Source organism: Pseudorca crassidens, chromosome 13, assembly GCF_039906515.1.
Source record: "Pseudorca crassidens isolate mPseCra1 chromosome 13, mPseCra1.hap1, whole genome shotgun sequence".
NCBI lineage: Eukaryota > Metazoa > Chordata > Mammalia > Artiodactyla > Delphinidae > Pseudorca > Pseudorca crassidens.
This window is the reverse complement of record NC_090308.1, coordinates 87,491,795-87,519,033: the sequence shown is the minus strand read 5'-3', so window position 1 is coordinate 87,519,033 and position 27,239 is coordinate 87,491,795. Positions and strand designations below refer to the sequence as shown.

Below are 27,239 nucleotides of genomic sequence, written 5' to 3'. Positions count from 1 at the left end.
AGAATTAGCACAAAAAATTCAACTGATGGAGTTGTGGAAAACTTTGGAGGACATCCAGAACATAGTGCCTAAAATAATTAAATGATTAGGGAACAAAACTATGAGGTAGTAAGTTTATTTAATTGGAAGGTGAAATATCTATAGAAAAGTTCATTAAAGTTTTTATGAAATGTTTTTAATGAGATGTTATAAAATAAAAGGAAGTGAACATTTTTCTAGTCCTGGTGCAACAATAGAAGGAATAGACTTTTATGGATGCTAAACCATCATAATAACACTATACATTTGAGGACACTTCACGCTTCAAAGAACTGTCATATGTATGTTACTCACAGAGGCCTGTATAGCAGAAAATGGGTGTTATTACCTTTAAGTTTCAAAGAAAGGAACAGACAGGTAAAATCCTTCTTTGGAGTTATATGGACAGTGTTTTGCTTCTTCACTTCCCATTCACAGGATTTTGCTAAGTGTCCAGTGCCTTCATTTTTTAAAAATTTTATTTTATTTTTTATTTTTAAAATTTATCTTATTGAAGTATAGTTGATTTACAATGTTCTGTTAGTTTCAGGTGTACAGCAAAGTAATCACTTATATATATATTATATATATATATATATTCTTTTTCATATTCTTTCCATTATGGCTTATTACAGAATATTGAATATAGTTCCTTGTGCTATACAGTAGGACCTTGTCGTTTATCCATTCCATATATAATAGTTTGCATTTGCTAATCCCAAACTCTCAATCCATCCCTCCCCCACCTCCCCTCCCCATTGGCAATCACAGTTCTGTTCTCTATCTGTGAGTTTGTTTCTGTTTTGTAGATAAGTTCATTTGTGTCATAATTAGATTCCACATATAAGTGATATCATATGGTATTTGTCTTTCTCTGCCTGGCTTACTTCACTTAGAATGATAATCTCTAGGTCCATCCATGTGGCTGCAAATGACATTATTTTACTCTTTTTTATGCTGTGCCTTCATTTTGAATCATAATGAACATGTAAAGATCTATCTTTTTGCTCTATACCAAGGTATACCTCACTGAGCAGTGCTCTATGTTCTAATGATACATCATTGAATGGCATTAGTTGTGGTTCTCTATGTCCACTGTGATGCACATCTACAAAGTTGGCATTTTGGGTTTTGATGTGATTAGTATTTAGCTCTTCTTCCTAACAGTCAGTATTTCTTCAGATCACTCCTGACAAGAGAGAGTAGAACCGTATCATTAACATGGGGAACTCAGCCTGCTAGTTACTGTGGTGGGCGTTATAGTGGGTGTGGCAATATGTGTCTAGTTTATCTAAAAACAACATTAGCTCCCTTAGGTGTCAGTCAAACTCAAGTGTTTTGGGCTTCATCAGCCACTGAGTACTGATGGAGACATGAGCTTCCCCAGGTGTAGGGGATGCCCTGAATCTTTTGGGAGTGGGACCGGGTACAAAGGCCATGTCACCTTGACTCATTTCAGGAAACTCTGAGTATCCTTACTCTAAAGCAGGAGATAAATCATTTACAGAATCTCTCTCTTTAAATAGTTTTAGGAATCATCAGGACCACTTGCACATGGGAGTCCAAGCAGCAGTCTTGCTCTTTGGCAATTTCTGGGCATCATCAATCCAAAATTTTTCTTTTTCTTGTTCCAAGAATCCTCCACAGAGGCTATGTCAAGCTAGAATTGATTCTATCACTTTTTCTGAGGCCTACAAACTAGAGCAGGTGGAATTCCCCTTCAGCACAATCTCTGCTACTGCACCTGGTGACAAGGATGAGTGTCATTGCTAACACAATGCAAGTGGGAGAATGTTCCTTTGCTATTTTATTCACCTGGAAGATGGGAGGAGATTCCAGAACATGGCTGAGTTCATCCCAGTCCACCACCTATAATTGGAAATTACTGTCTTCCAAAATTGTGGGAGCTTTACTAAGGTGTCTAATAAGCCCTCATGCAAATTTTATGGTATTTGATATAGGGGTTTGTCCTGGAATCTCCTTCTTTTTATCTTTGTAACATTTTGTCTTTGAAGGCAGGATTGGGGTTCAGGTGTCAGTGGCAATTAGAATTAAGCCAACTATTACAAAGTTAAAAAGTAGGAGGGAGAGGAGCTTCAAGATGGCAGAAGAGTAAGACATGGAGATCACCTTCCTCCCTACAAATACACCAGAAATACATCTACATGTGGAACAACTCCTACAGAACACCTACTGAACGCTGGCAAAAGACCTCAAACCTCCCAAAAGGCAAGAAACTCCCCATGTATATGGGTAAGGCAAAAGAAAAAAGAATAAACAGAGACAAAAGAATAGAGATAAGACCTGCACCAGTGGGAGGGAGCTGTGAAGGAGGAAAGGTTTCCACACACTAGGAAGCCACTTCGTGGGTGGAGACTGTGGGTGGTGGAGGGGGGAAGCTTCAGAGCTGTGGAGGAGAGGGCAGCCACAGGGAGGGCAAAACGGAGAGATTCCTGCACAGAGGATCGGTGCCGACCGGCACTCACCAGCCCCAGAGGCTTGTCCGCTCACCCGCCAGGGTGGGCGGGGCTGGGAGTTGAGGCTCGGGCTTCGGTTGGAGCACAGGGAGAGGACTGGGGTTGGCAGTGTGAACACAGCCTGAAGGGGCTAGTGTGCCACGGCTGGCTGGGAGGGAGTCCGGGAAAAAGTCTGGACCTGCCAAAGAGGCAAGAGACTTTTTATTGCCTGTTTCTTTCCTGGTGCGTGAGGAGAGGGGATTAAGAGTGCTGCTTAAAGGAGCTCCAGAGATGGGTGAGAGATGCAGCTATCAGCGTGGATCTCAGAGACGGGCATGAGATGCTAAGGCTGCTGTTGCCGCCACCAAGAAGCCTGGTGCAAGCATAGGTCACTATCCACACCTCCCCTCCTGGGAGAATGTGCAGCCCCCCACTGCAGGATCAGGGTCCTGTGATCCAGGGAAAACTTCTCTCGAAGAACACATGGCATGCCTCAGGCTGGTGCAATGTCATGTCAGACTCTGCTGCTGCAGGCTTGCCCGGCATTCTTACCCCTCCCTCCCCCAGCCCTGAGTGAGCCAGAGCCCCCGAATCAGCTTCTCCTTTAACCCCGTCCTCTCTGAGAGAAGAACAGATGCCCTCAGGTGACCTACATGCAGAAGTGGGACCAAATCCAAGGCTGAACACCAGTAGCTGTGTGAACAAAGAAGAGAAAGGGAAATCTCTCTGAGCTGCCTCAGGAGCAGTGGATTAAATCTCCACAATCAACTTGATGTACCCTGCATCTGTGGAACACCTGAATAGACAACAAATCATCCCAAATTGAGGAGGTGGACTTTGGGAGCAAAAATATCTATCTATCTATCTATCTATCTATCTATCTATCTATCTATCTATCTATCTATATATTTCCCTTTTTCTGATTTTCTGAGTGTGTATGTGTATTCTTCTGTGTGTGATTTTGTCTGTATAGCCTTACTTTTACCATTTGTCATAGATTTCTGTCTGTCTGGTCTTGTTTTTTTTTTTTTTTTTTTTTTTTAGTATAGTTTTTAGCACTTGTTATCATTGTTGGATTTGTTTTTTGGTTTGGTTGCTCTCTTCTTTCTTTGTTTCTTTTTTTATTACTTAAATATTTTTTCTTGATAGTTACTTTTTATTTTAATAACTTTATTTTATCTTCTTTCTTTCTTTCTTTATTTCCTCCCTTTTATTCTGCCATGTGGATGACAGTCTCTTGGTGCTCCAGCCAGGCATCATGGCTGTGCCCCTGAGGTGGGAGAGCCAAGTTCAGGACATTGGTCCACAAGAGACCTCCCAGCTCCTCATAATATCAAATGGCAAAAATCTCCCAGACATCTCCATTACAATGCTAAGACCCAGCTCCACTCAATGACCAGCAAGCTACAGTGCTGGACACCCTGTACAAAACAACTAGCAAGACAGGAACTCAACCCCACCCATTAGCAGAGAGGCTGCCTAAAATCATAATAAGGCCACAGCCATACCAAAGCACACCACCAGACGTGGATCTGCCCACCAGAAAGACAAGATCCAGCCTCATCCAGAGGCTGGCACTCATCCAGAACACAGGCACTAATCCTCTCTACCAGGAAGCTTACAAAACCCAATGAACCAGCCTCAGCCACTGGGGGCAGACACCAAAAACAATGGGAAATATGAACCTGCAGCCTGCGAAAAGGAGACCACAAACACGGTAAGTTAAGAAAAATGGGAAGACAGAGAAACACACAGCACATGAAGAAGCAAGGTAAAAACCCACCAAACCTAACAAATGAAGAGGAAATGGGCAGTCTACCTGAACAAGAATTCAGAATAATGACAGTAAACATGATCCAAAATCTCACAAATAGAATGGAGAAAATAAAAGAAACGATTAACAAGGACCCAGAAGAACTAAAGAGCAAACAAACAGTGATGAACAACACAGTAAATAAAATTGAAAATTCTGTAGAAGGGATCAGTAGCAGAATAACTGAGGCAGAAAAATGGATAAGTGACCTGGAAGATAAAATAGTGGAAATAACTACTGCTGAGCAGAATAAAGAAAAAAGAATGAAAAGAATTGATGACAGTGTCAGAGACCTATGGGAAAAAATTAAATGCACCAACATTTGAATTATAGGGGTACCAGAAGAAGAAGAGAAAAATAAAGGGACTGAGAAAATATTTGAAGAGATTATAGTTGAAAACTTATAGGAAAATTTAGGAAAGTTTATTAGGAAAACTTTCCTAATATGGGAAAGGAAATAGTTAATCAAGGCCAGGAAGCACAGAGGGTCCCATACAGGATAAATCCAAGGAGAAAAATGCCAAGACACATATTAATCAAGTTACCAAAAATAAATACAAAGAAAACATATTAAAAGCAGAAAGGAAAAAAAAAAAAAAATAAAATGAAGGGTATCCCCATAAGGTTAACAGATGATCTTTCAGCAGAAACTCTGCAAGCCAGAAGGGACTGGCAGGACATATTTAAAGTGATGAAGGGGAAAAACCTGCAACCAAGATTACTCTACCCAGAAAGGATCTCATTCAGATCTGACAGAGAAATTAAAACCTTTACAGACAAGTAAAAGCTAAGAGAATTCAGCACCACCAAACCAGATTTACAACAAATGCTAAAGGAACTTCTCTAGGTAGGAAACACAAGGGAAGGAAACGACCTACAATAACAAACCCAAAACAATTAAGAAAATGGTAATAAGAACATACATATCGATAATTACCTTAAATGTAAATGGATTAAATGCTCCAACCAAAAGACATAGACTGGCTGAATGGATGCAAAAACAAGACCCGTATATATGCTATCTACAAGAGACCCATTTCAGACCTAGGGACAAATACAGACTGAAAGTGAGGAGATGGCAAAAGATATCCCATGCAAATAGAAATCAAAAGAAAGCTGGAATAGCAATTCTCATATCAGACAAAATAGACTTTAAAATAAAGACAATTAGAAGAGACAAAGAAGGACACTACATAATGATCAAGGGATTAATCCATGAAGAAGATACAACAATTGTAAATATTTATGCACCCAACATAGGAACACCTCAGTACATAAGGCAAGTGCTAACAGCCAGAAAATGGGAAATTGACAGTAACACAATCATAGGGGTGGACATTTAACACCCCACTTTCATCAATGGACAGATCATCCAAAATGAAACTAAATAAGGAAACACAAGCTTTAAATGACACATTAAACAAGATGGACTTAATTGATATTTATAGGTCATTCCATCCAAAAACAACAGAATACACTTTCTTCTCAAGTGCTCATGGGACATTGTCCAGGAAAGATCATATCTTGGGCAGAAATTTAGCCTTGGTAAATTTAAGAAAATTGAAATCGGATAAAGTATCTTTTCCGACCACAATGTTGTGAGACTAGATATCAATTACAGGAAAAAATAGGTAAAAGATACAAACACATGGAGGCTATACAACACACTACTTAATAACCAAGAGATCACTGAAGAAATCAAAGAGGAAATCAAAAAATACCTAGAAACAAATGACAGTGAAAACACAAAGACTCAAAATCTATGGGATGCAGCAAAAGCAGTTCTAAGAGGGAAACTTATAGCAATACAATACTACCTTAAGAAATAAGAAACATCTCAAACAAACAACATAGCCTTACACCTAAAGCAATAAGAGAAAGAGGAAAAAAAACCTCACAAAACCTAAAGTTAGCATAGGAAAGAAATCATAAAAATCAGATCAGAAATAAATGAAAAAGAAATGAAGGAAACAACAGCAAAGATAAATAAAACTAAAAACTGGTTCTTTGAGAAGATAAACAATATTTATAAACCATTAGCCAAACTCATCAAGAAAAAAAGGGAGAAGACTCAAATCAATAGAATTAGTAATGAAAAAGGAGAAGTAACAACTGAAACTGCAGAAATACAAAGGATCATGAGAGATTACTACAAGCATCTGTATGCCAATAAAATGGACAACCTGGAAGAAATGGACAAATTCTTAGAAATGCACAATCTTCTGAGACTGAACCAGGAAAAAGTAGGAAATATGAACAGACCAATCACAAGCACTGAAACTGAATCCGTGCTTAAAAATCTTCCAACAAACAAAAGCCCAGGACAAGATGTCTTCACAGACGAATTCTATGAAACATTTAGAGAAGAGCTAACACCTATCCTTCTCAAAAATATTCCAAAATATAGCAGAGGCAGGAATGCTCCCAAACTCATTCTATGAGGCCAACATCATGCTGACACAAAAACCAGACAAAGATGTCACAAAGAAAGAAAACTACAGGCCAATATCCCTGATGAACATAGATGCAAAAATCCTTAACCACATATTAGCAAACAGAATCCAAAAGCACATTAAAGGATCATACACCATGATCAAGTGGAGTTTATTCCAGGAATGCAAGGATTCCTCAATATACGCAAATCAATCAATGTGATACACTGTATTAACAAATTGAAGGAGAAAAAGCTATGATCATTTCAATAGATGCAGAGAAAGCTTTAGAGATATTACAACATCCATTTATGATAAAAAAAACCCTCCAGAAATAGGGATAGAGGGAACTTACCTCAACATAATAATGACAATATATGACAAACCCACAGGCAACATTGTCTTCAATGGTGAAAAACAGAATCCATTTCCACTAATATCAGGAACAAGATAAGGTTGCTGACTCTCACCACTATTATTCAACATAGTTTTGGAAGTTTTAGCTACAGCAATCAGAGAAGAAAAAGAAATAATTGGAATCCAAATAGGAAAAGAAGACATACAATTTTCACTGTTTGCAGATGACATGATACGGTACATAGAGAATCCTAAACATGCTACCAGAAAACTACTAGAGCTAGTCAATTAATTTGGTAAAGTAGCAGGATACAAAATGAATACACAGAAATGTCTTGCATTCCTATACACTAAGGATGAAAAATCTGAAAGTGAAATTAAGAAAACACTCCCATTTACCACTGCAACAAAAAGAATAAAATATCTAGGAATAAACCTACCTAAGGAAACAAAAGAACTGTATGCAGAAAATCATAAGACACTGATGAATGGAATTAAAGATGATATAAATAGATGGAGAGATATACCATGTTCTTGGATTGGAAGAATCAACATTGTGAAAATGACTATACTACCCAAAGCAATCTACAGATTCAATGCAATCCCTAACAAACTACCACTGGCATTTTTCACAGAACTAAAACAAAAAATTTCACAATTTGTATGGAAACACAAAAGACCCCGAATAGCCAAAGCAATCTTGAGAAAGAAAAATGGAGCTGGAGGAATCACGCTTCCTGACTTTAGACTATACTACAAAGCTACAGTAATAAAGACAGTATGGTACTAGCAAAAAAAAAAAAAAAAAAACAGAAATAAAGATCAAGGGAACAAGATAGAGAGCCCAGAGATAAACCCATGCACATATCATCATCTTATCCTTGATAAAGGAGCCATGAATATACAGTTGAGAAAAGAGATCCTCTTCAATAAGTGGTGATGTGAAAACTGGACAGCTACATGTAAAAGAATGAAATTAGAACACTCCCTAACACCACACACAAAAGTAATCTCAAGATGGATTGAAGCCCTAAATGTAAGGCCATACACTATCAAACTCTTAGAGGAACATATCGGCAGAACACTCTATGACATAAATCACAGCAACATACTTTTTGGCTCACTTCCTAGAGAAATGGAAATAAAAACAAAAATAAACAAATGGGACCTAATGAAACTTAAAAGCTTTTGCACAGCAAAGGAAACCATAAACAAGATGAAAAGAGAACCCTCAGTATAATAGAAAATATTTTCAAATGAAGCAATTAATTATTAATTGCTTAATTGATTAATCTCCAAACTTTAAAAGCAACTCATACAGCTCAATATCAAAAAAATAACCCAATTCAAAAATGGGCATAAGACCTAAATAGACATTTCTCCATAGAAGATATACAGATTGCCAACAAACACATGAAAGAATGCTCAACATCATTAATCATTAGAGAAATGTAAATCAAAACTACAATGAGATATCATCTCACACTGGTCAGAATGGCCATCATCAAGAATCTACCAATAATAAATGCTGGAGAGGGTGTGGAGAAAAGGGGATCCTGTCGCACTGTTGGTGGGAATGTAAATTGATACAGCCACTATGGAGAACAGTATGGAGTTTCCTTAAAAAACTACAAATAGAACTACCATACGACCCAGCAATCCCAGTATTGGACATATATCCTGAGAAAACCATAATTCAAAAAGAGTCATGTACCACATTGTTCATTCCAGCACTATTTACAATAACCAGGACATGGAAACAACCTATGTGTCCACGGACAGATGAATGGACAAAGAAGATGTGGCACATATATACAATGGAATATTGCTCAGCGATAAGTAGAATGGAAACTGAGTTATTTGTAGTGAGGTGGATGGACTTAGAGTCTGTCATACAGAGTGAAGTAAGTCAGAAAGAGAAAAACAAGTACCGTATGCTAACACATATATATGGAATCTAAGGAAAGAAAGAAAAAAAAAGGTCATGAAGAACCTAGGGGCAAGATGGGAATAAAGAGACCTACTAGAGAATGGACTTGAGGATATGGGGAGGGGGAAGGGTAAGCTGTGACAAAGTGAGAGAGTGGCATAGATATATATACACTACCAAACGTAAAATAGATAGCTAGTGGGAAGCAGCCGCATAGCACAGGGAGGTCAGCTCGGTGCTTTCTGACCACCTAGATGGGTGGGAGGGAGGGAAATGTAAGAGGGAAGAGATATGGGGATATATGTATATGTATAACTGATTCACTTTATTATAAAGCAGAAAATAACACACAATTGTAAAGCAAGTATACTGCAATAAAGGTGTTAAAAAAAAAGTAGGAGGGTCCAGGATGGAATTTGGTATCAAATACCGTAAAACAGGAATTTACTGTCTCATGATGGCACTAGAATAAATTATCTGAAGAAATAATGAGTTATTGTGCTATATTTATAGATTTGAAACACTTTGGCTCCAGTACCAGTGCCTAGCTATGAAACCAGCTTTCCATTTAAAACTTTCAGTAAATCTCTTCAAAAATCTTAAAGTAACACAAACTTAAATGAGTCTGTGTTCAGTGGAACAGAGTTCACAGGTTTTAAGTTGTGAAACATTTTATCTCAACATATATCTTCTTTTATTCAGTGTGTTGATGAAGTCCTGGGCAATTTGTTGAGGAGGAAGCTGGTGTAGTTTTCTTTAGCTTCATTAGGGAGCTATGTGGCTGGCCATTTTTTAAAATAAATAAGATTGTCTATATTTTTAGTCTACTCTGTGAGAATTATTTTAAAGAAGTTAATTAAGATAAATATGTTGTTAAAGATTGAGTCCTACCACTACGAATAGGTTTTAAAGAATTTTCAAGGTAAAATATGTTTCCTGGTGGTTGTTTTAAGGCAGTAATCAAATACTCTCTTAACCACGAATGATAGGTGCCAATTAGAGTGTGGGGTCCACAGATGTTGGTTGGAAAACAGGTGCAGTATGAATCCATATCTTTAATCACAGCTCCTTCACTTAATGACAAACAATCCCTCAACATTTCCTCATGAATCTTGTTTTCAACATGTTAAATCCCTTTATTCAACTGCCCTAAGTGTTTTCTTACACTATTAATTATTGCTTTTCTGCCTAAATTCAGTTTGTCCCTAAGTCTTCATTTCCTTTCTCTTACTTTCTTATATAATCTTGTACTAACGATGATATAGAAGACACATTTTAGAATTACACAGGCGGAAGGCTTTTAGGGCTTGAAGTCTATTTTGCTGTACACTCTGCCACCACACAAGAGTAATTCAAACTTCTTCAGTAACCCTTTCTGACAGTCGGAGAAATCTACCACTGACAGTAAAGGATGAAGAGAATGTGAAGCCTTCCCTCAGTGTACACTGCTAATCCTCAAAAGAATTTCCTGCGTTTTATTTTTAATTTATTGTGATTATCTGCATTGGAAATTACGATGTTTGATTACAATTTGCTGAAGAGGTAAACATCCTGGCACCTTGAACTTTATGTCCTCATTATACCTCATCTCCATACAATTTCCACATGAGCGATGGTGTTACTCTACACTGTGATGTCATTGCTGATCCTTTTCCATCTGCTGGCTCCCTGGTAAATTCCTAATCTTTCTTCAAAATTCAGTTCATTTCCTACTCCGTGCTATAGATGTACTTGCCAACTGAATCTCCATTCCTCCTCAGTGGAGCTTTTGCGCTGCTATCAGGACTCGAGGGTCAACCAGTTCCCTGGTCTGTCTTGGTATCTTGACACACCAAAGATGAGGAGTTGTGGGCCTGAGTCTCCACTGTTGTAACTTTGCTACAGCCATTTCATTTGGATAATTTGAACTGAATTGCACAATTAAGAAGAATAAACCTGATTACATAGTCAAACAATCACTTGAAATTTTTTATATTAAACTAAATTTACATAGACTAGTCAAATCTACTGACATATTCAGTGAACATACTGTGAAGACTCAGGCTTACATTCAAATTATGATATCTTTGCTTAGAAAGCTCTCTTTTTGCATCACCAAGGGCCAAACTAGTACTTAAAATCCTTGTTTCTCAAGATACATGCGAATGTTAACATAAGAGTCTATGCAATAATCTTAATCCTCTTTCAGCAACTCCTAGACTCACATACATTCTTTAAAGATTTTCTTAAACTTACTTAATGGAAGAAATTTTCATTTTACAGTCGATGTTCACAATTAAATGCAAATAAATTGCATTATAACTTGCTGTCCAGCTTGTATTGATGTATGTTATGTATGGACGGACATATTATGTATGATTACTGTGTTATGTATGGATAAAAGAGCAAGAGCAAAGTTCAAGTTTATGTATTCATGTACTTAATGTAATATAATAATAAAGTATTATGGTGTTTTTCCCATATTAAGCTCCAGTTTTCCTATATTTCCTCTAAGAAATACCATACGGAGGAGTTGATAGAAAAGATAAAGAAATTAATATTTAAGTGATGAAGTTTGACCTTTTTAAGATAAAAAGCTTACCAAACTTTCCATATAGACATGGCAATGTTTATCAATAAATCTAATATCTTATAGATTTAGCACAGTTCAAAAGTCACCATCTGTTTCCAGAAGTGAAGGCCCTCACTATTTCATAGTTTCTTGGCTCTAAGACTAAAGACATGCAATCCTTAGTTTGTATAATATTAACTATCAGAAACATGTGAAAAAGTTTTGCATGTTTTAGAAAATCAGAAACATAAAGGACATTTTGAGTTATTCTCAAAATTATAGCTGACAATACATTATGAATATTCTTTCCTCTTACATGAACTTGGGTGGTCCTCTGCTCATTCTCTATAGAGTTAGAGGTCAATACCAGCTGAGTTATAATACAGAACATTTATGTGGGAAAATGGCAAAGCACTGCAGTCTGATTTTGAGCAAAGTTGTCTGAAAGGCCTTTGATGATTAAATACCTGTATTGTGAGAAGTTGTTGTTTGTTCCTTTCTTATTTTTCATAATTATGTGCTAGTAAATCTCTTCATTTGATATAGCTGAAATCAATCCTACTCAGAATCATTTTTACCTCCCATTCTTTTGAGGTTAATGTTGGTTTTGCATTATAATAAATTTTTTATCCACTTTCTTTATCAAACAACTGTGAGAAATGAGCTAATAAAATAAATAAAAAGTAATTTGCCCAGATACACACACACACACACACACACACACACACAGATATACATTTATCTGTATGAGGTTTTTATCTCATAGAAATTAATAAGATCAAACAAGAGGTAAAAATCAGTCTATTTATAAAACTCATCAGCAGTTTTTATTAATTTACTTTGTTTTCTGTACCAAATATCTAGGAAAGTAATGTGATGAAAATGCTTGCAACGGTTTTACTTGTTGTTTGTTAGAATTTTCGCAAGTACTGAGGTTATTGCTATCCAGCTGCAGAAACTTTTCCAACCTCTGTTCAATTGGTCTTAAACCAAACATGAATTCCTTTACACTGACCTGCTGTACTAAAAAGTGGCTGACAGGGATGTGTAGTTCTGTCAGTCAAGCAATTCTTGGCCAACATCCATTTGGCTTTGTCTACCCTAAAAGTTTGTTAACCAAAGTGAATTATTAGATATTAGAGTGTGCCTTAGATATACACAGATGACTTTATACCTCTGGATAAATCTTTGAGAGAATGTTGTCTGGCGTTTGGGGTGGCGGGAACTAAGGAAGGTAGTGGCTTTAAAACATGCAGATAACACAGTAAATTCCCTAGAGGAAAGGACATGGGGGTTCTTTAGGGGAAAAAAAAGTAATGAATAATGCGTTAGCTTTTGTATATGACAGACACAAAAGGTACTAGAAAAATTTAAACTTCAGAAATTTTAGAAAAAATATATATAATAAGACAATTTTTCTGAACTTCCCCAATGGAGAATAACCTCTGTGAAAACCAATATTCTCTCTATGTGATCCCTTTCAAAATTTTTTGAAATGAAAGAAAAACTGTGCATGAGTATGAATTACAATGTATCTCTAGAACTGTGATCTCTGCTCCATTTCATTTAAGAAGAACTTCTATCTTGATACTGAATTGACTTCAATCACTACAAGTGGCTTATTCAAGTTTGTTCTACCCTGCCATCTCCTTTCACCTCCTATAATGCAGATTTAGTAGGAGGAAGTACTGACATAACAAAATAAAAATCAAAGCCATCTTTTACATGTTTACTTTAGAGCTCATTCCTAAGTTTTGAAAATAAGTTCTTATCAATTATGCTATGGTGTTTTATTGCCAAGAACCCTTAAATATGGAATAAAAATTCCATCAACATTCATATTATGAAAAAGGAACCTAATTCCCATGCTTTTTAGGGAGATGTCTGTTCTGATTTTGCATAGAAAGAGTTCTGTTAGTGAGAATTTAAAGTTTTAATTCCAAATTATGCCTGGTTAAGGATGGAGAGATGAGTGGAGCATGCAAGACAGTGAGAAGGAGACATGAACAACTACAACTAGATAAATGGAGGTAAAGCAAGGCAGTCACAGGCTAAAAGATTTACGGGAAGATGGAAATCAGAAGCCTCAATGCCTAAGTCTTTTTCCATTTTCTCTCCCCTCTGCCAGGAATCTTTACTCATGTGTATTGTATCTCCTGGATCCAAACTTCTAAGGCACTTGCTGTTCTCAATTATTTATTTTTCTATGTATTAACACCTTCCACTCAACTAATAATTCCAATCGACAATTAAACATGCTCAAGTATCTTTCATCTTACAGTTTTTTCCTCTTGACTCCTCACCTCTCCCTAGATCTCACCTTACCTCTTTTTACATTTCACAGTAAAATTCTTGAAAGTTGTTTACACTGGTTATTTCAATTTCCTCTAATCTGGCTTCTTACTCTGTCCTCCTGGAATGATACCTTCAGGGCATAGAATCATGTGGACCATCCAGTGGACTATCAGAGCAGTTGATAAACTTTTCCTCTGCTCTCCCTGACCCCGCTCCTTTTGTTTGCCTCCTATTCCTCTGGTTACTCCTTCTCATACTTTTTATAATGTCATATTCCTCTACTCAGTCATCGAATGTTAGCTCCTCGACACTCAGTACCAGGCAGTTTTTTCAACTCACACTATACGCTCATCCACACTCATGGTTTCAATTACCACCTGCACGCTGATGACTCATAAATTATATTTCCCATCCAGACCTCTCCTCTGAGTGTTACATCCGTAGATTCAACTTGAAAACTCCACTTTGATGTACCAAAGGCACCTAATCTCATCAATGCTCAAGCCTGAACTCATTCGCAATCTTCTCTATGAAAAATGTTTTCCTTGCATTGTTTGCTAAAATCTATCTAGTTGCACATCAGAAGATGAGTATTCATTTTTGGTACCTCTCCTTTCACTTCTGGTATTAATCAGTCAATTTTACTCCTAATTAGGTTTTTTTTTTTTCAGGTTCATTGAAATCTAATTGACACACAGCACTGTATGAGTTTAAGGTGTACAGCATAATGATTTGACTTACATACAACCTGAAATGATTATCTCAGTAAGTTTAGTGAACATTCATCATCCTGTATAGATACAAAATTAAACAAATAGAAAAAAATTTTCTTTGTGATGAGAACTCAGGATTTAATCTCTTAACAACTTTCATATATAACATACAGCAGTACTAATCATATTTATCAGGCTGTACATTACTTCTCTAGTATTTATTTATCTTATAACTGAAAGTTTGTACCTTTTGACTTCCTTCATCCAATTCCCCTCCCCCATACCTTGCCTCTGGAAACCACAAATTATTGACTATATTCCCCACACTGTACATTTCATACTCATGAGTCATTTATTTTGCAACTTGAAGTTTGTACCTCTTAATCTCCCTCACCTATTTCTATCCTACCCCCACCCTTCCTCCTTCTCACAACCTACTGTTTGTTCTCTGTATCTATGACTCTGATTTGATTTTGTTATGTTTGCTCATTTGTATTGTTTTGTAGATTCCACATATAAGTGAAATCATACAGTGTTTGTCTTTCCCTGTCTGTCTTATTTCACTTAGCATAATACCCTGTAGGCCCAAGTGTGTTGCTGCAAATGGCAGAATTTCATTCTTTTTTTTTATGGCTGAGTACTATTACATTTTGTGTATGTGTGTGTGTGTGTGTGTGTGGGTGTGTGTGTGTGTAAGATTTGTTGTCTTTTTGATAATAGCCATTCTGACACGTGTGGGATGATATCTCATTGTGGTTTTTGTTTGCAAATTCCTGATGATTACTGATGTTTATCATCTTTTCATGTGATTGTTGGCCACCTGTATGTCTGCTTTGGAAAAATGTCTGTTCAGATACTCTGCCCATTTCTTAATCAGATTGCTTGTTTTTTTGATGTGGAGTTTTATAAGTTCTTTGTATATTTTGGATATTAACCCCTTATTGGATACATCATTTGCAAATATCTTTTCCTATTCAGTAGGTGGCCTTTTCATTTTGTTGATAATTTCCTTCATTGTGTAAAAGCATTTTAGTTTAATGCAGTCCCATTTATTTATTTTTGCTTTTGTTTCCTTTGCCTGAGGATATATAACCTAAAAAACTTATTATTGAGACCTATGTCAACTAGTATACTGCTTATATTTTTTTAGCCATTTTATCCATTTTGGATATATTTTTCTATATGGTGTGAAAGAGTAGTCTAGTTTGATTCTTTTGCCTGTAGCTGTACAGTTTTCCCAACACCATTTATTAAAGGGACATTCTTTTCCTTATTGCATATTTTTGTCTCTTTTGTTGTAGATTAAATAACCAGGTAAGCCTGGGTTCATTTCTGGGCTCTGTATTCTGTTCCATTGATTTTTTGTTTGTTTGTTTTTTGTTTGTTTTTTGGTGCCAACACCATACTGTTTTGATTTTAGTAGCTTTGTTACTACAAGTTTGAAATCATGGAGTATGATACTTCCAGCTTTGTTCTTTTTTTCTCAAGTTTTTTTGGCTATTTGGGGTCTTTCATGTTTCCATACACATTTTAGAATTCTTTGTTCTAGTTCTATGAAAATGCCATTTTTAAATGCATTTAATGAGTTCTTATCTTTCTTTTTTAAACATCTTTATTGGAGTATAATTGCTTTATAATGGTGTGTTAATTTCTGCTTTATAACAAAGTAAATCAGCTATACATATATCCCCATATCTTCTCCCTCTTGTGTCTCCCTCCCACCCTCCCTATCACATATATATGGAATCTAAAAAAAAAAAAAAAAAAAAAAAGGTTCTGCAGAACCTAGGGGCAGGACAGGATTAAAGACACAGACATAGAGAATGGACTTGAGGACACAGGGAAAGGTAAGGGTAAGCTGGGATGAAGTGAGAGAGTGGCATGGACTTATATACACTGCCATTGGTTTTTCGATAGGAAATGCACTGAACTTTTAGATTGCCTTGGGTAGTATGGTCATTTTAACAATATTAATTCTGCCAACCCATGGACACAGTATATCTTTTCATCTGTTTGTATCATCTTCAATTTCTTTCATCAGTGTCTTATAGTTTTCCAGGTACAGTTTTTTATCTCCTTAGTTAGATTTATTTTTAGGTATTTTATCCTTTTTGGTGTGATTGTTTAAGTGTGATTTTTTCTTAATTTCTCTTTCTGTAGTTTTTTATTAGTGTATAGAAGTGCAACAGATTTCTGTGTATTAATTTTGTATCCTGCAAATTTACCTAATTCACTGATGGATTCTAGTTGGTTTTTTTGGTGGTGTCTTTAGGATTTTCTATTTATAGTGTCATGCCATCTGCAAACAGTGACAGTTTTAATTCTTCGTTTCTAATATGGATTGCTTTTATTTAGTTTTCTTGTCTGATTGCTCTGACTAGAACTTCCAATAATATGTTGAATAAAAGTGAGAGTGGGCATTCTTGTCTTTGTCTTGACCTTAGAGGAAGCATTTTCAGCTTTCACCATTGAGTATAATGTTAGCTGTGGATTTGCCATATATGGCCTTTATGATATTGAGGTATATTCCCTCTATATCTACCTTGTTGAGAGTTTTATCACAAATGGATGTATAATTTTGTCAAAAACTTTTTCTTCATTTATTAAGATGATCATATAATTTTTACCTTCAATTTGTTAATGTGGTGCATCACATTGACTAATTGGCAAGTACTGAGCCATTCTTGTATCTTTGGGATATATCCCACTTGATTGTGGTATATGGTCCTTTTAATATACTGTTGAATTTGGTTTGCTAATATTTTGTTGAGGACTTTTTCGTCTATTTTCATCAGTGATATTGGCTTGTAATTTTCTTTTTTGTGTTGTCTTTGTCTGATTTTGGTATCAGAGTGATGCTGGCCTTGCATAATGAGCTTGGAAACATTCTTCCTTCTTCAATTTTTTGGAAGAAGTTGAGGATTGACATTAAACCTTCTTTAAATGTTTGGCAGAATTTACCTGTGAAGCTATCTAGTCCTGGACTCTCGTTTTCTGGGAGGTTTTTTATTATTGATTAAATTTAATTACTAGTAATTGGTCTGTTCATATTTTTTATTTCTTCCTGATCCAACTGTGGGAGATTGTTTGTTTCTGGGAATTTATTCATTTCTTCTAAGCTGTCCATTTGTTTGGTGTATAACTGTTCATAGTACTCTCTTATAATCCTTTGTATATTTGTGGTGTTGTTTGTTACTTCTTTCAGAGCTGGTATCAGCTTGCTGATGTGAGACTGGTTCCTGACATGACTGACTGTGGTGTTTGGGGTGTCCCATAGCTTGTGTCAGCCCCCTGGGGGGTAGGGTCAGATCCCAGGGCAAATGACTTAGGGACCCATGGTGTCCCAGAGCTGGTGTTGGCCTGCTGGTGCATGGGGTTGAGTCCTGGAAAGGTTAGGCTCAGCAGGTCTAAGGCAGCCAGTCTGTTTGTGGGTGGGTCTGTGTCCCTGCCAGGCCAGCTCCTTGGCCTGAAGCATCCTAGTATTGGTGCCAGCAGGCTGGTGGGCCAGTTTGGGTCCTGGCACTAATAAGCTAGAGAGAGGATTCCAAAATGATACTTGCCAGCATCAGTGTCCTTGTGATAGAACAAGCTCCCTAATATGGCTGCCATCAGTGTCTATGTCCCCAGGGTGAGAATCAGTCTCTTCCTGACTCTCCAGGAAGCTCTCCAAGATCATCAGGTGGGTCTGACCCAGGCTTGTCTCAAATCATTTCTTCTGCCCTGGGTCTTGGAGTGTGTGAGATTTTGTTTGCACCTTTAAGAATGGAGTCAATCTTCCACAGCTCTCTGGCTCTCTTATATGCAAGCCTTGCTGGTCTTCAAAGCTAAATGTTCCTAAGGCTCATCTTCCTGGTGCAGGACTCCTGGGCTGGGGAGCCTGATGTGGGGCCCAGATCCCTTGTTCCTTGAGGAGAATCTCTACAATTATAACTATCCTCCTGTTTGTGGGCCACCCACACATGGGAATGGGTGTTGACTATATCGTGACTCAGCACCTCCTACCCATTTCCTTGTGGTGCTTCAAATCTTTAGCTGTAGAAGATCTTTTCTGCTAGTCTTTTGGTCTTTCTGATCAATAGTTGTTTTGTAACTAGTTGAATTTTTCTGTGCTCATGGGAGGAGGTGAGCTCAGAGTTTTCCCACTCTGCCATCTTGGCCACCAACCCTAATTATTTTTTTAATCTGTCAATTTCTGTATGACAACAGCCTAGTCCAAGCCACCATATGTCTTATTTGGACATATAACAGACATCTAAGTGGCCCCCTTAAATCACTCTTTAACACAGTTATAGGGCCCTACAGTTTTTGCCATCTGGTGGATCCTCCGTCTTCACCTTCCGGTACTCAGTCATCCTCCTCTGCTCCTCTGTTCCATACACAGTTAGTCTATTGGATCCCTTAATATACTGTGGCTCTTTCCACCAAAGGCTCTTTTCTCATACTTTTTTCACTGCCTGGAACTCCTACACCACTGCTTTGACTGTTTCTGCTTATTTGTTTTTACCTAGTTCACCACCTCTACCCATTTTTCAGAGAGCTTCCTTTGACTATTTATCCTAGGCTAGGTTACTTTGTAATTTGTTTTCCTTGCACCATTTTTAAAAAATTTCCCACACATATTGAATTTTAATTATTGATATTTCCTCCTTAGTGTGACTATTTGTCAATCTGCCTCACAAAACTTTATATAAGAATTAGGATTTTGTCTGTTTTGGCTTAACACTGAATTCCAGGAGCTTAGTGTAGTACTACAAAAAAAAAAAAAGCATTTGTTACATGAATAAATAAAATTAAAAACAGAGAAAAAACCCCAGAAGAAACAGAAAGAAAAATGAAAAGCAAAAATTAAGAAATATTGAGAGAGCAGGTGGGTACTCAACTTTTCTAAAATTAATTTTTAGTTAATTTATTTTAACTAACTTATTTAAATTTATATAATGTTTTAAAATTATATAAATTTAAATATATAGACTGTTTTAAAATTATATAAATTTAAATAATTTAAGTAATATAATATGTAATGTATAATATAATGTATAATATATAATATAGTTCTAGGGTCAGCCTTTAATGCAAACTATTGTCACCCTGAGGTCTTGTAGGATATTGCTGAGAAGACAAATCAGATTTAAATTTTTACATCAGTAAAGACGGCTGTATTTCACTTTCTAAATTTTGGATAACATCAATCCAAAGTCCTTTGTTTTCAGTTTTAATAAAAGTGTCAGTAATTTTTTTCAGGATGCTTTCAACTTGAGGCTACCTAAGGATTTGAGGGGTTTGTTTGAGGACTGCCTGACTAGGTCCTCGTTAGTTAAAGGCAAAACATGAAATCAGTCCTTCAAGAAAGTTTGACCAAAAATAGAAATTACTTCATATGTAATAGACTGTTTGTATAAAATGATGACATTGTTTAAAATGATGAGATTATCAAGAAATGCCTTTTAAATTGGTTTTAAGTTATTCACCTTCTCATCTGGCTCCTTTTCTGTGATCAACAGCAAGCCTTTGTAAGAGAAATGATTGAAATTGGAGTTAAGTCCATTGCTCTCAAAGTTTGCTTTTTTTCTGTACATAACTCAGTGTTCCAAAAGGGTAAGCCTAATTTATGAATAACAATTTCATTACCTTAGGGTAATTTCATTGCCTTCTTGTCATAACCAGCTGAATTTCCCAGTCCAGACACTCTCATTTCTTCATTCATTCAGACATTTATGAGGATCTGTCAGATGCTCTGCTAAGTACATTAAAGATGAGTAAAATACTGTTCCTGCCTGTACATAGTTTCTATTTTCAGATTGGTGTCAATTTCTTTGATTTTATTTTCAGATTGATTCAGACCCTTGGAAAGATTATTCGATTTATATAACCTTCATAAGTTAGCCAGGATTCCAGATGATCAGACCAACTTATCCAAATGTCATCTAATACATAAAGTCAGACACAAAATGTTATTTTTAACTGATGAAGAGTAACTTTGGAGAACGTTATCACTACATTGCTATACTGATGAGCAATTTTATATTCTTGGTTGCTACATGTAAATTTTGTTCAGTAGTGCCTTTGGGATGTGATCATCATATTTAGCCATTTCTCTTTTTGGAATTTCCTAATTCTGAAGCATGAATTAATTTCAAGACTGCCTTCCAAAATTTTATATGCTCCAGAAAGACGTTTCCATTTAATATGCGATTTTTTTCTACTGAATTTTCTTTTTTCTGTTCTGTGCTAATGATGTTTCCCCTTCTCCATTTCCTAAGAGTGATGCTCTTTTCACTCAATAGATATTTTGTTGAACAATTGAACTGGATCTTAATTTCAACTGAACCACCCAATTCTTTAATCTATTTATTTGCTTCAAGATATTTTCAGAGAAATTGATTCATTTTGTCTACAATTTGATTGATACTGGATGGTATCAAATTTGTAGTTTATTTCACTGAAATGAAAAAAGAAAGATTGGGAAAACAGTTTTCAGAGAGACCTTTTTTTTTCTTTCTTTCTGTATTTAGGTGGCTATTACACATGTAAAAAACATTTAAAAAATAAGGCTCAGCACTATAGTTAAAGGAACTACTGTGGGGTACTTACCGTATTGTTATAGGGATGAATGCATTTCTGTTAATGCTGTAATTAGCAGAAAGAGTCAAGATATTTTGAGAACTTCCACATCCATATTTAACTGTGGGCTTTCCTTCCACAAGAAATAAATGAAGAAACTGTTGTCCAAAATTCTTCTCATTACCTTTAAGAACAAATATTACATTAAATTAGCGATTAATGTAGATTTACATTTTATTCAATAACAATCATTCATTTAACAAATACAATCTTAGTTCTCAAGGAGTAATCATTCAGTGAGATGATAGGAGTGTTATTAGATAATTATTCAATGTAAAAAGTACTGTACTAGAAATATACATTATTTTCCACAGGCTGAGGATGGCATAGTATTAACAGCATTAACTTGACATGAGATTTTAACTTCTGACTTTGTTTCTTAATAACTATGACCTTAACTATTTTCAACCTCAGATTCCCAATAGGTTCTAATGGGATAATGAGAGCAACTAATTGTTAGAATTACTGTGATAATAAAATAAGATAATAAATGAAAAGTGCCTGGCACCTACTGAGTATTGATAACTTGATTTATAATTATTAATTATTTATATTTTAATTTTAATATGTTTCATAAAAATTGAAATGGTAAAGAAATATATAAAGAAAAACAAGAGAAACATTCCCCTTTCTGCCAGCCCATCCTTCATCCCCCTTTGAGGTATTCTTTACTATGATTTATAAACATACAAATATTTGTATAGCCCTAATTTTATTTTTAAAACAAATAATATAATAAATAGCTTTGCTCACTTGTCTTTTCACTTAACAATAAGTTTTAGATATCTGTCCTTGTAGGTACATAGCTTTCTCTCTTTTTTAACATTCGTAATTTAAGTATCACTCACACAGAAAATCACACAAATTTTAAGCATATAGCTTAGTGAATTCTCACGAAGTGAACCCGCTCACACAAACACCACCAACTTAAGAAAAAGAAAATTTTCTGCATTGTCAGAATTCCTATTGATCAGTGCTCTCCTCTTCCCTCCACCAAATGGAGCTGAGATCCTGATGTTTAACAATAGCAATAGTTTTGCTTGATTTTCATTTTTATATTAGTGGGATCATACTTCTATGTTCTTTAGCATCTATTTGCTTTTGCTCAATATTATGTATGTGAGATAGCATTCACCCTACATTTCTACTGCTTTATAATATACTATTAAATGAATATTCACAATTCAGTTATTTTTTCTTCTATAGATGGAAATCCACCCACCCTGTTTTTGGTTTTTATAAATAATGCTGCTATGACAATCTCGTATGTGTCTTTGGTGTTGAAGTGCATGCATTTCTGTTTTGTATGTACCAGGAGTTAAATTGTTCTGTCACAGAATATGACTATGATTAATTTAGTAGCTACTACCAGTTTTCTGAAATGATGTTTTAACTCCTTACCAACAATATATGAATGTCAGCTGATCCTTTTTTTTTTTTTTTGCCATTAATTGGTTTGATCACCTTGTAGATTTTAACTATTCTGTCTTTATTATTCTGGCTTTAATTTTTGTTTTCCTCATATTAGAGAAGTTGAGTATACTCTCATGTTTAGTGGCTATTTTGATATCCTATTTTGTGAAGTGTCGGTTTGTGTGTCTTTCTCTTATTTTTGTCTGCTTGTTTGCTTTTTCCTTATTGATTATAGAGTTATATCTATGTATATATGTAATATTTATATACATATATATGCATACACATAAAAGAGCATACAAACAAGCTCTTTGTCAACTACATATATTGAAAATATCTTCTCCAATCCTGTAGACCGTCTGGCCATTCTCTTAGGGGTCAATTTGCGGTATGCGGGCCTCTCACTGTTGTGGCCTCTCCCGTTGCGGATCACAGGCTCCGGACGCGCAGGCTCAGTGGCCATGGCCCTTGTGCCCAGACGCTCCGTGGCATGTGGGATCTTCCCAGACCGGGGCACGAACCCGTGTCCCCTGCATCGGCAGGCGGACTCTCAACCACTGCGCCACCAGGGAAGCCCTTAGGGGTCAATTTTGATGAACATATGTTCTTAATTTTAGTATGGGTAAATTTACCAGTTGTTTCCTTTGTGGTTATGATTAGTACTTTCTGTATCATCTTTAAGATATCTTTGCCTGCCTCAAAGTCACAAAGTTATTCTCTTACATTATCTTCAGTAATCTTTATTTAAGAGCTACACTCTCCTGAGAATTGACTTTTGTGTATGATGTGAAGTAAGGGGGTGTAGTAGGTTGAATAATGGCTCTGAAAGATATTCATGTCCTAATTGTTGGAACCTGCGAATATTAACCTTATATGGCAAGGGAGACTTTGCAGATGTGGTTAAATTAAAGATCTTGAGATAGGGAGATTATCCTGGATTATCTGGTTGGGTCATAAAATTAGTCACGTGTCTTTTTAAGAGAGAGGCAGAGGGAAATTTGACAGTGGAAGAGGACAAGTTATGTGACTATAGAAGCAGAGATTGGAGTGATGCAGTCACAAGCCAAGAAATGCCAGCAGCCGCAAGAAAGATGCTGGAAGAGGCAAGGAATAGCTTCTCCTCTGGAAGTAACCAGTCCTGCTAACAACTTGATTTTAGTTGTATAAGATACATTTTATACTTCTGGTTTCTGTTGTTTTAAACCACTAAGTTTATGGTAATTTGCTGCAGCAGCAATAGGAAATTAATACAGGGTCAATTTTTGTTTTTTCTCTTTTGATTTCCAATTAATCCAAAATCATCAAAGCAAATAATTCTCATGATGCATTTACTGAATTCTCAGATATTTGTGGAATATATATTTTTAAATTTTTCATATCCCCATTCTCTACTCTTTACTTTTATTTATTTTTCTGAATATATACATTTAAGATAATGATTCTGTTGTTTTTTTACTCAAGCAATATAAAAAATACCTGTGAAAGTGCACTAAAAGCTGAAATTACAACCCTCAGGAATGGCCAGCAATTGGAGAGAGTGTGGAGAAAAGGGAACCCTCCTACACTGTTGGTGGGAAGGTAAATTGGTATTGCCACTATGGAGCACAGTATGGAGTTTCCTTACAAAACTAAAAGAGTTACGATGTGATCCTGCAATCCCATTCCTGGACATATATCTGGAGAAAGCCATAATTCAAAAAGATATGTGTGCCCCAATGTTCACCACAACACTATTTACAATAACCAAGACATGGAAGCAACATAAAAGTTCATCAACAGATGAGTGGATAAAGGTGTGAGATATATATATATATATATATATATATATATATATACACACACACACACACACATAATGGAATATTGTTCAGCTATAAAAAATGAAATAATTTCATTAGCAGCCACATTGATGGACCTAGAGATTATCATACTAAGTGAAGTAAGCCAGACAAAGACAAATATAATATGATATCACTTATACGTGGAGTCTAAAAATATGATACAAATGAACTAATTTATAAAACAGAAACAGACTCATAGATATAGAAAATAAACTTTCAGTTACCAAAGGGGAAAGGTAGGGGGGGTATAAATTAGGAATCTGGGGGTAACATATAAACACTACTATATATAAAATAAATAACAAGGACCTACTGTATAGCACAGGGGACTATATTCAATATTTTTAATAATGTATAAGGGAAAAGAATCTGAAAAAGAATACATATATACATATATATATATGTGAATCAATTTGCTGTATACCTGAAAGTAACACAACATTGTAAATCAACTATATTCAGTAAAAAATTAATTAATTAAAAAAATGGCTAGCATTAATATTTGGCAAACACTTCCATAGATACGAAGGCTGATAACTGGATAGACGAATATATAGAGAGAAAGTTTTTATTTTTATTAGAGCAAAATCATAGTGTACATGGATTTTAAAATGGAAATTATATTAAATTAGTAGTTCTCAAATTTTTAGGTCTAAGGACCCTTTAGCACACTTAAAATCTACCAAGAAACCCCCAAAAGCTTTTGTTTACATGGTTTGCATCTTTTGATACTTATTGTATTAGAATTTAAAATTGAGAAAGTTTTCAAATATTTATCAATTAGTTTAGTTAAAAATAACAATAGGGCTTCCCTGGTGGCGCAGTGGTTGAGAATCCGCCTGCCGATGCAGGGGACACGGGTTCGTGCCCCGGTCCAGGAAGACCCCACATGCCGCGGAGCGGCTGGACCTGTGAGCCATGGCCACTAAGCCTGCACATCCGGAGCCTGTGATCCGCAACGGGAGAGGCCACAACAGTGAGAGGTCCGCATACCACACACACACACACACACAAATAATAATAATAACAATAATAAAATCCATTACATGTTACCTGAATAAACATTTTGTGAAAAGTATTATATTTTCCAAAAAAAAAAAATAATCAGAGGAGTAGTGTTATTCTATTCTTTTGCAAATATATTTAATGTAATGCTTAATAAAAGACAGCTGGATTCTCATATCTACTTCTGTATTCAATCTGTTGTGAATTGTTCACTTTGGTTGAAATATATGAACTATAGACTCACACAGAATGTAGTTGTAATGGAAGCCTTTCTAAATACAGACAAATTGGGCAAATGGTAGTTCCTTAAAGTTTAGTTGAAAAGTGGAATCTGAAACTCTATTAATGACCTTTACATACTCTGTTACATTAAAATTCCATTGGTCTTTCTTTCACTTTGAATGGATATTCTACCTGTGCATGATTTTGTAACATTGTGCATTGACTATTTGAAAAATGTTGGTTCACTGAGTTAAAGAGATCTTTCAAATGTTGACATATTTTATCATATAATATATTAATAAAGCACATTCATTGATATTACTACTGAACTCATCAGAAAGTATTGGGAAGCTCTGAAGCTCATTACAGAGGAGGTAAATTTTCTAAAATTCTAATTTTTCTTAGAAAGCTTGAGTTTTATCTTTGTGAACAAATATTGTTAGCTGCCTAACTTGAAATAACAGGTTTGCTTTGTTAATTTTTGAGAAAAAATCTGTAAAATATGCAAGTCTGAATAACCATAGGTTATCTTTTAGTCATTTTTCAAGTCATGTTTTCATAGTACTACTTCAACCAGCAACTTAAAAAAATGCACATGCATTTCCTCAAGTCTGTTTTTATACTTTAGTGTGTAGTATGTAGCAGACTTGCTTTATGTATACTTTCCCTTTGGAAAAAAACATTAAAGAGTTGTATATACAAGGACTGAGAATTTTAAAAGTGAATCTGTTTTTCTGCAACATGAAGAAAAATTTTTGTGTCTGCTTGTGCTTTGAGTGAATAGCGGAGTAGAACAAAATGACTGAATACAATTCGGTGCCACAGCCATGACCCGAGGTGCCAGAAGGTTCATCCACTCTGACTTTTGTATCATGAGTGCAACTGTCAACACAGTGAAAAGGCAAATGTCTTAGTTTTAGTAAAAAAATAATTTTGATGTTATGGAAACCTGAAAGGGTCTTGAAGATACTCAGGGATCTGGATAAACTTGAACTATCTCTGTATTAGAATTCACATCAATTTTAAAAAAAAAAAAAGAAAATGAAACCAGAGTGAAACTAAAGGTGTTGCTGAACCTCAGGTAAATATTTCTTTAACATCTCAGCAAGAATGTCAGAAAACCTAGGTTATCTCTCCCTCCAGGCATCAGGCTCTAGAGAATGGAATAAAAGCAACACTCAGCTCTCCAGGAATGGTTCAGAGAAAAGGGTCAGAAAAGACTGAAAGAATTTAAAATAGGAAAGAAAAAAATCTAGTTCACCCATTGTTTCTTGTCAACTTTCTTTATCTGTGAGCTATTTTGCAACTTTATAAGTTGAGAAAATGAATAATAATTCAAATAATTCTTGTCTATAGAAATGCATACTGTGTCTGGTAAAATGCAATTGGTTAGTACACGGAGGTAGAACTGCTTTCCACCACTTTGCAAGTTTGCTTCAGAATTCCTTAAACTTTTTGTATGACTTTGCTCCTTGTATTCTCCTTTGAAGTGGTTGTAGTATCTTACCAGTCCCTCATCAATTAATAGCTTAAATAAAATCTCTGACATGTTCATTTTATATGCCTTTTTGA

General features: G+C 35.7%; 1 protein-coding gene across 2 annotated transcripts in view; it reads right to left on the bottom strand.

Annotated features, from left to right (window-relative positions):
* EYS (eyes shut homolog) overlaps positions 1-27,239 on the bottom strand; it is a 1,666,475-nt gene that overhangs the window by 332,806 nt on the left and 1,306,430 nt on the right. For both annotated transcript variants that reach the window (XM_067702876.1, XM_067702877.1), the window contains exon 31: positions 21,157-21,310. In XM_067702876.1, the coding sequence (XP_067558977.1) occupies positions 21,157-21,310 (154 nt within the window). The remainder of the gene's footprint in view (positions 1-21,156; positions 21,311-27,239) is intronic.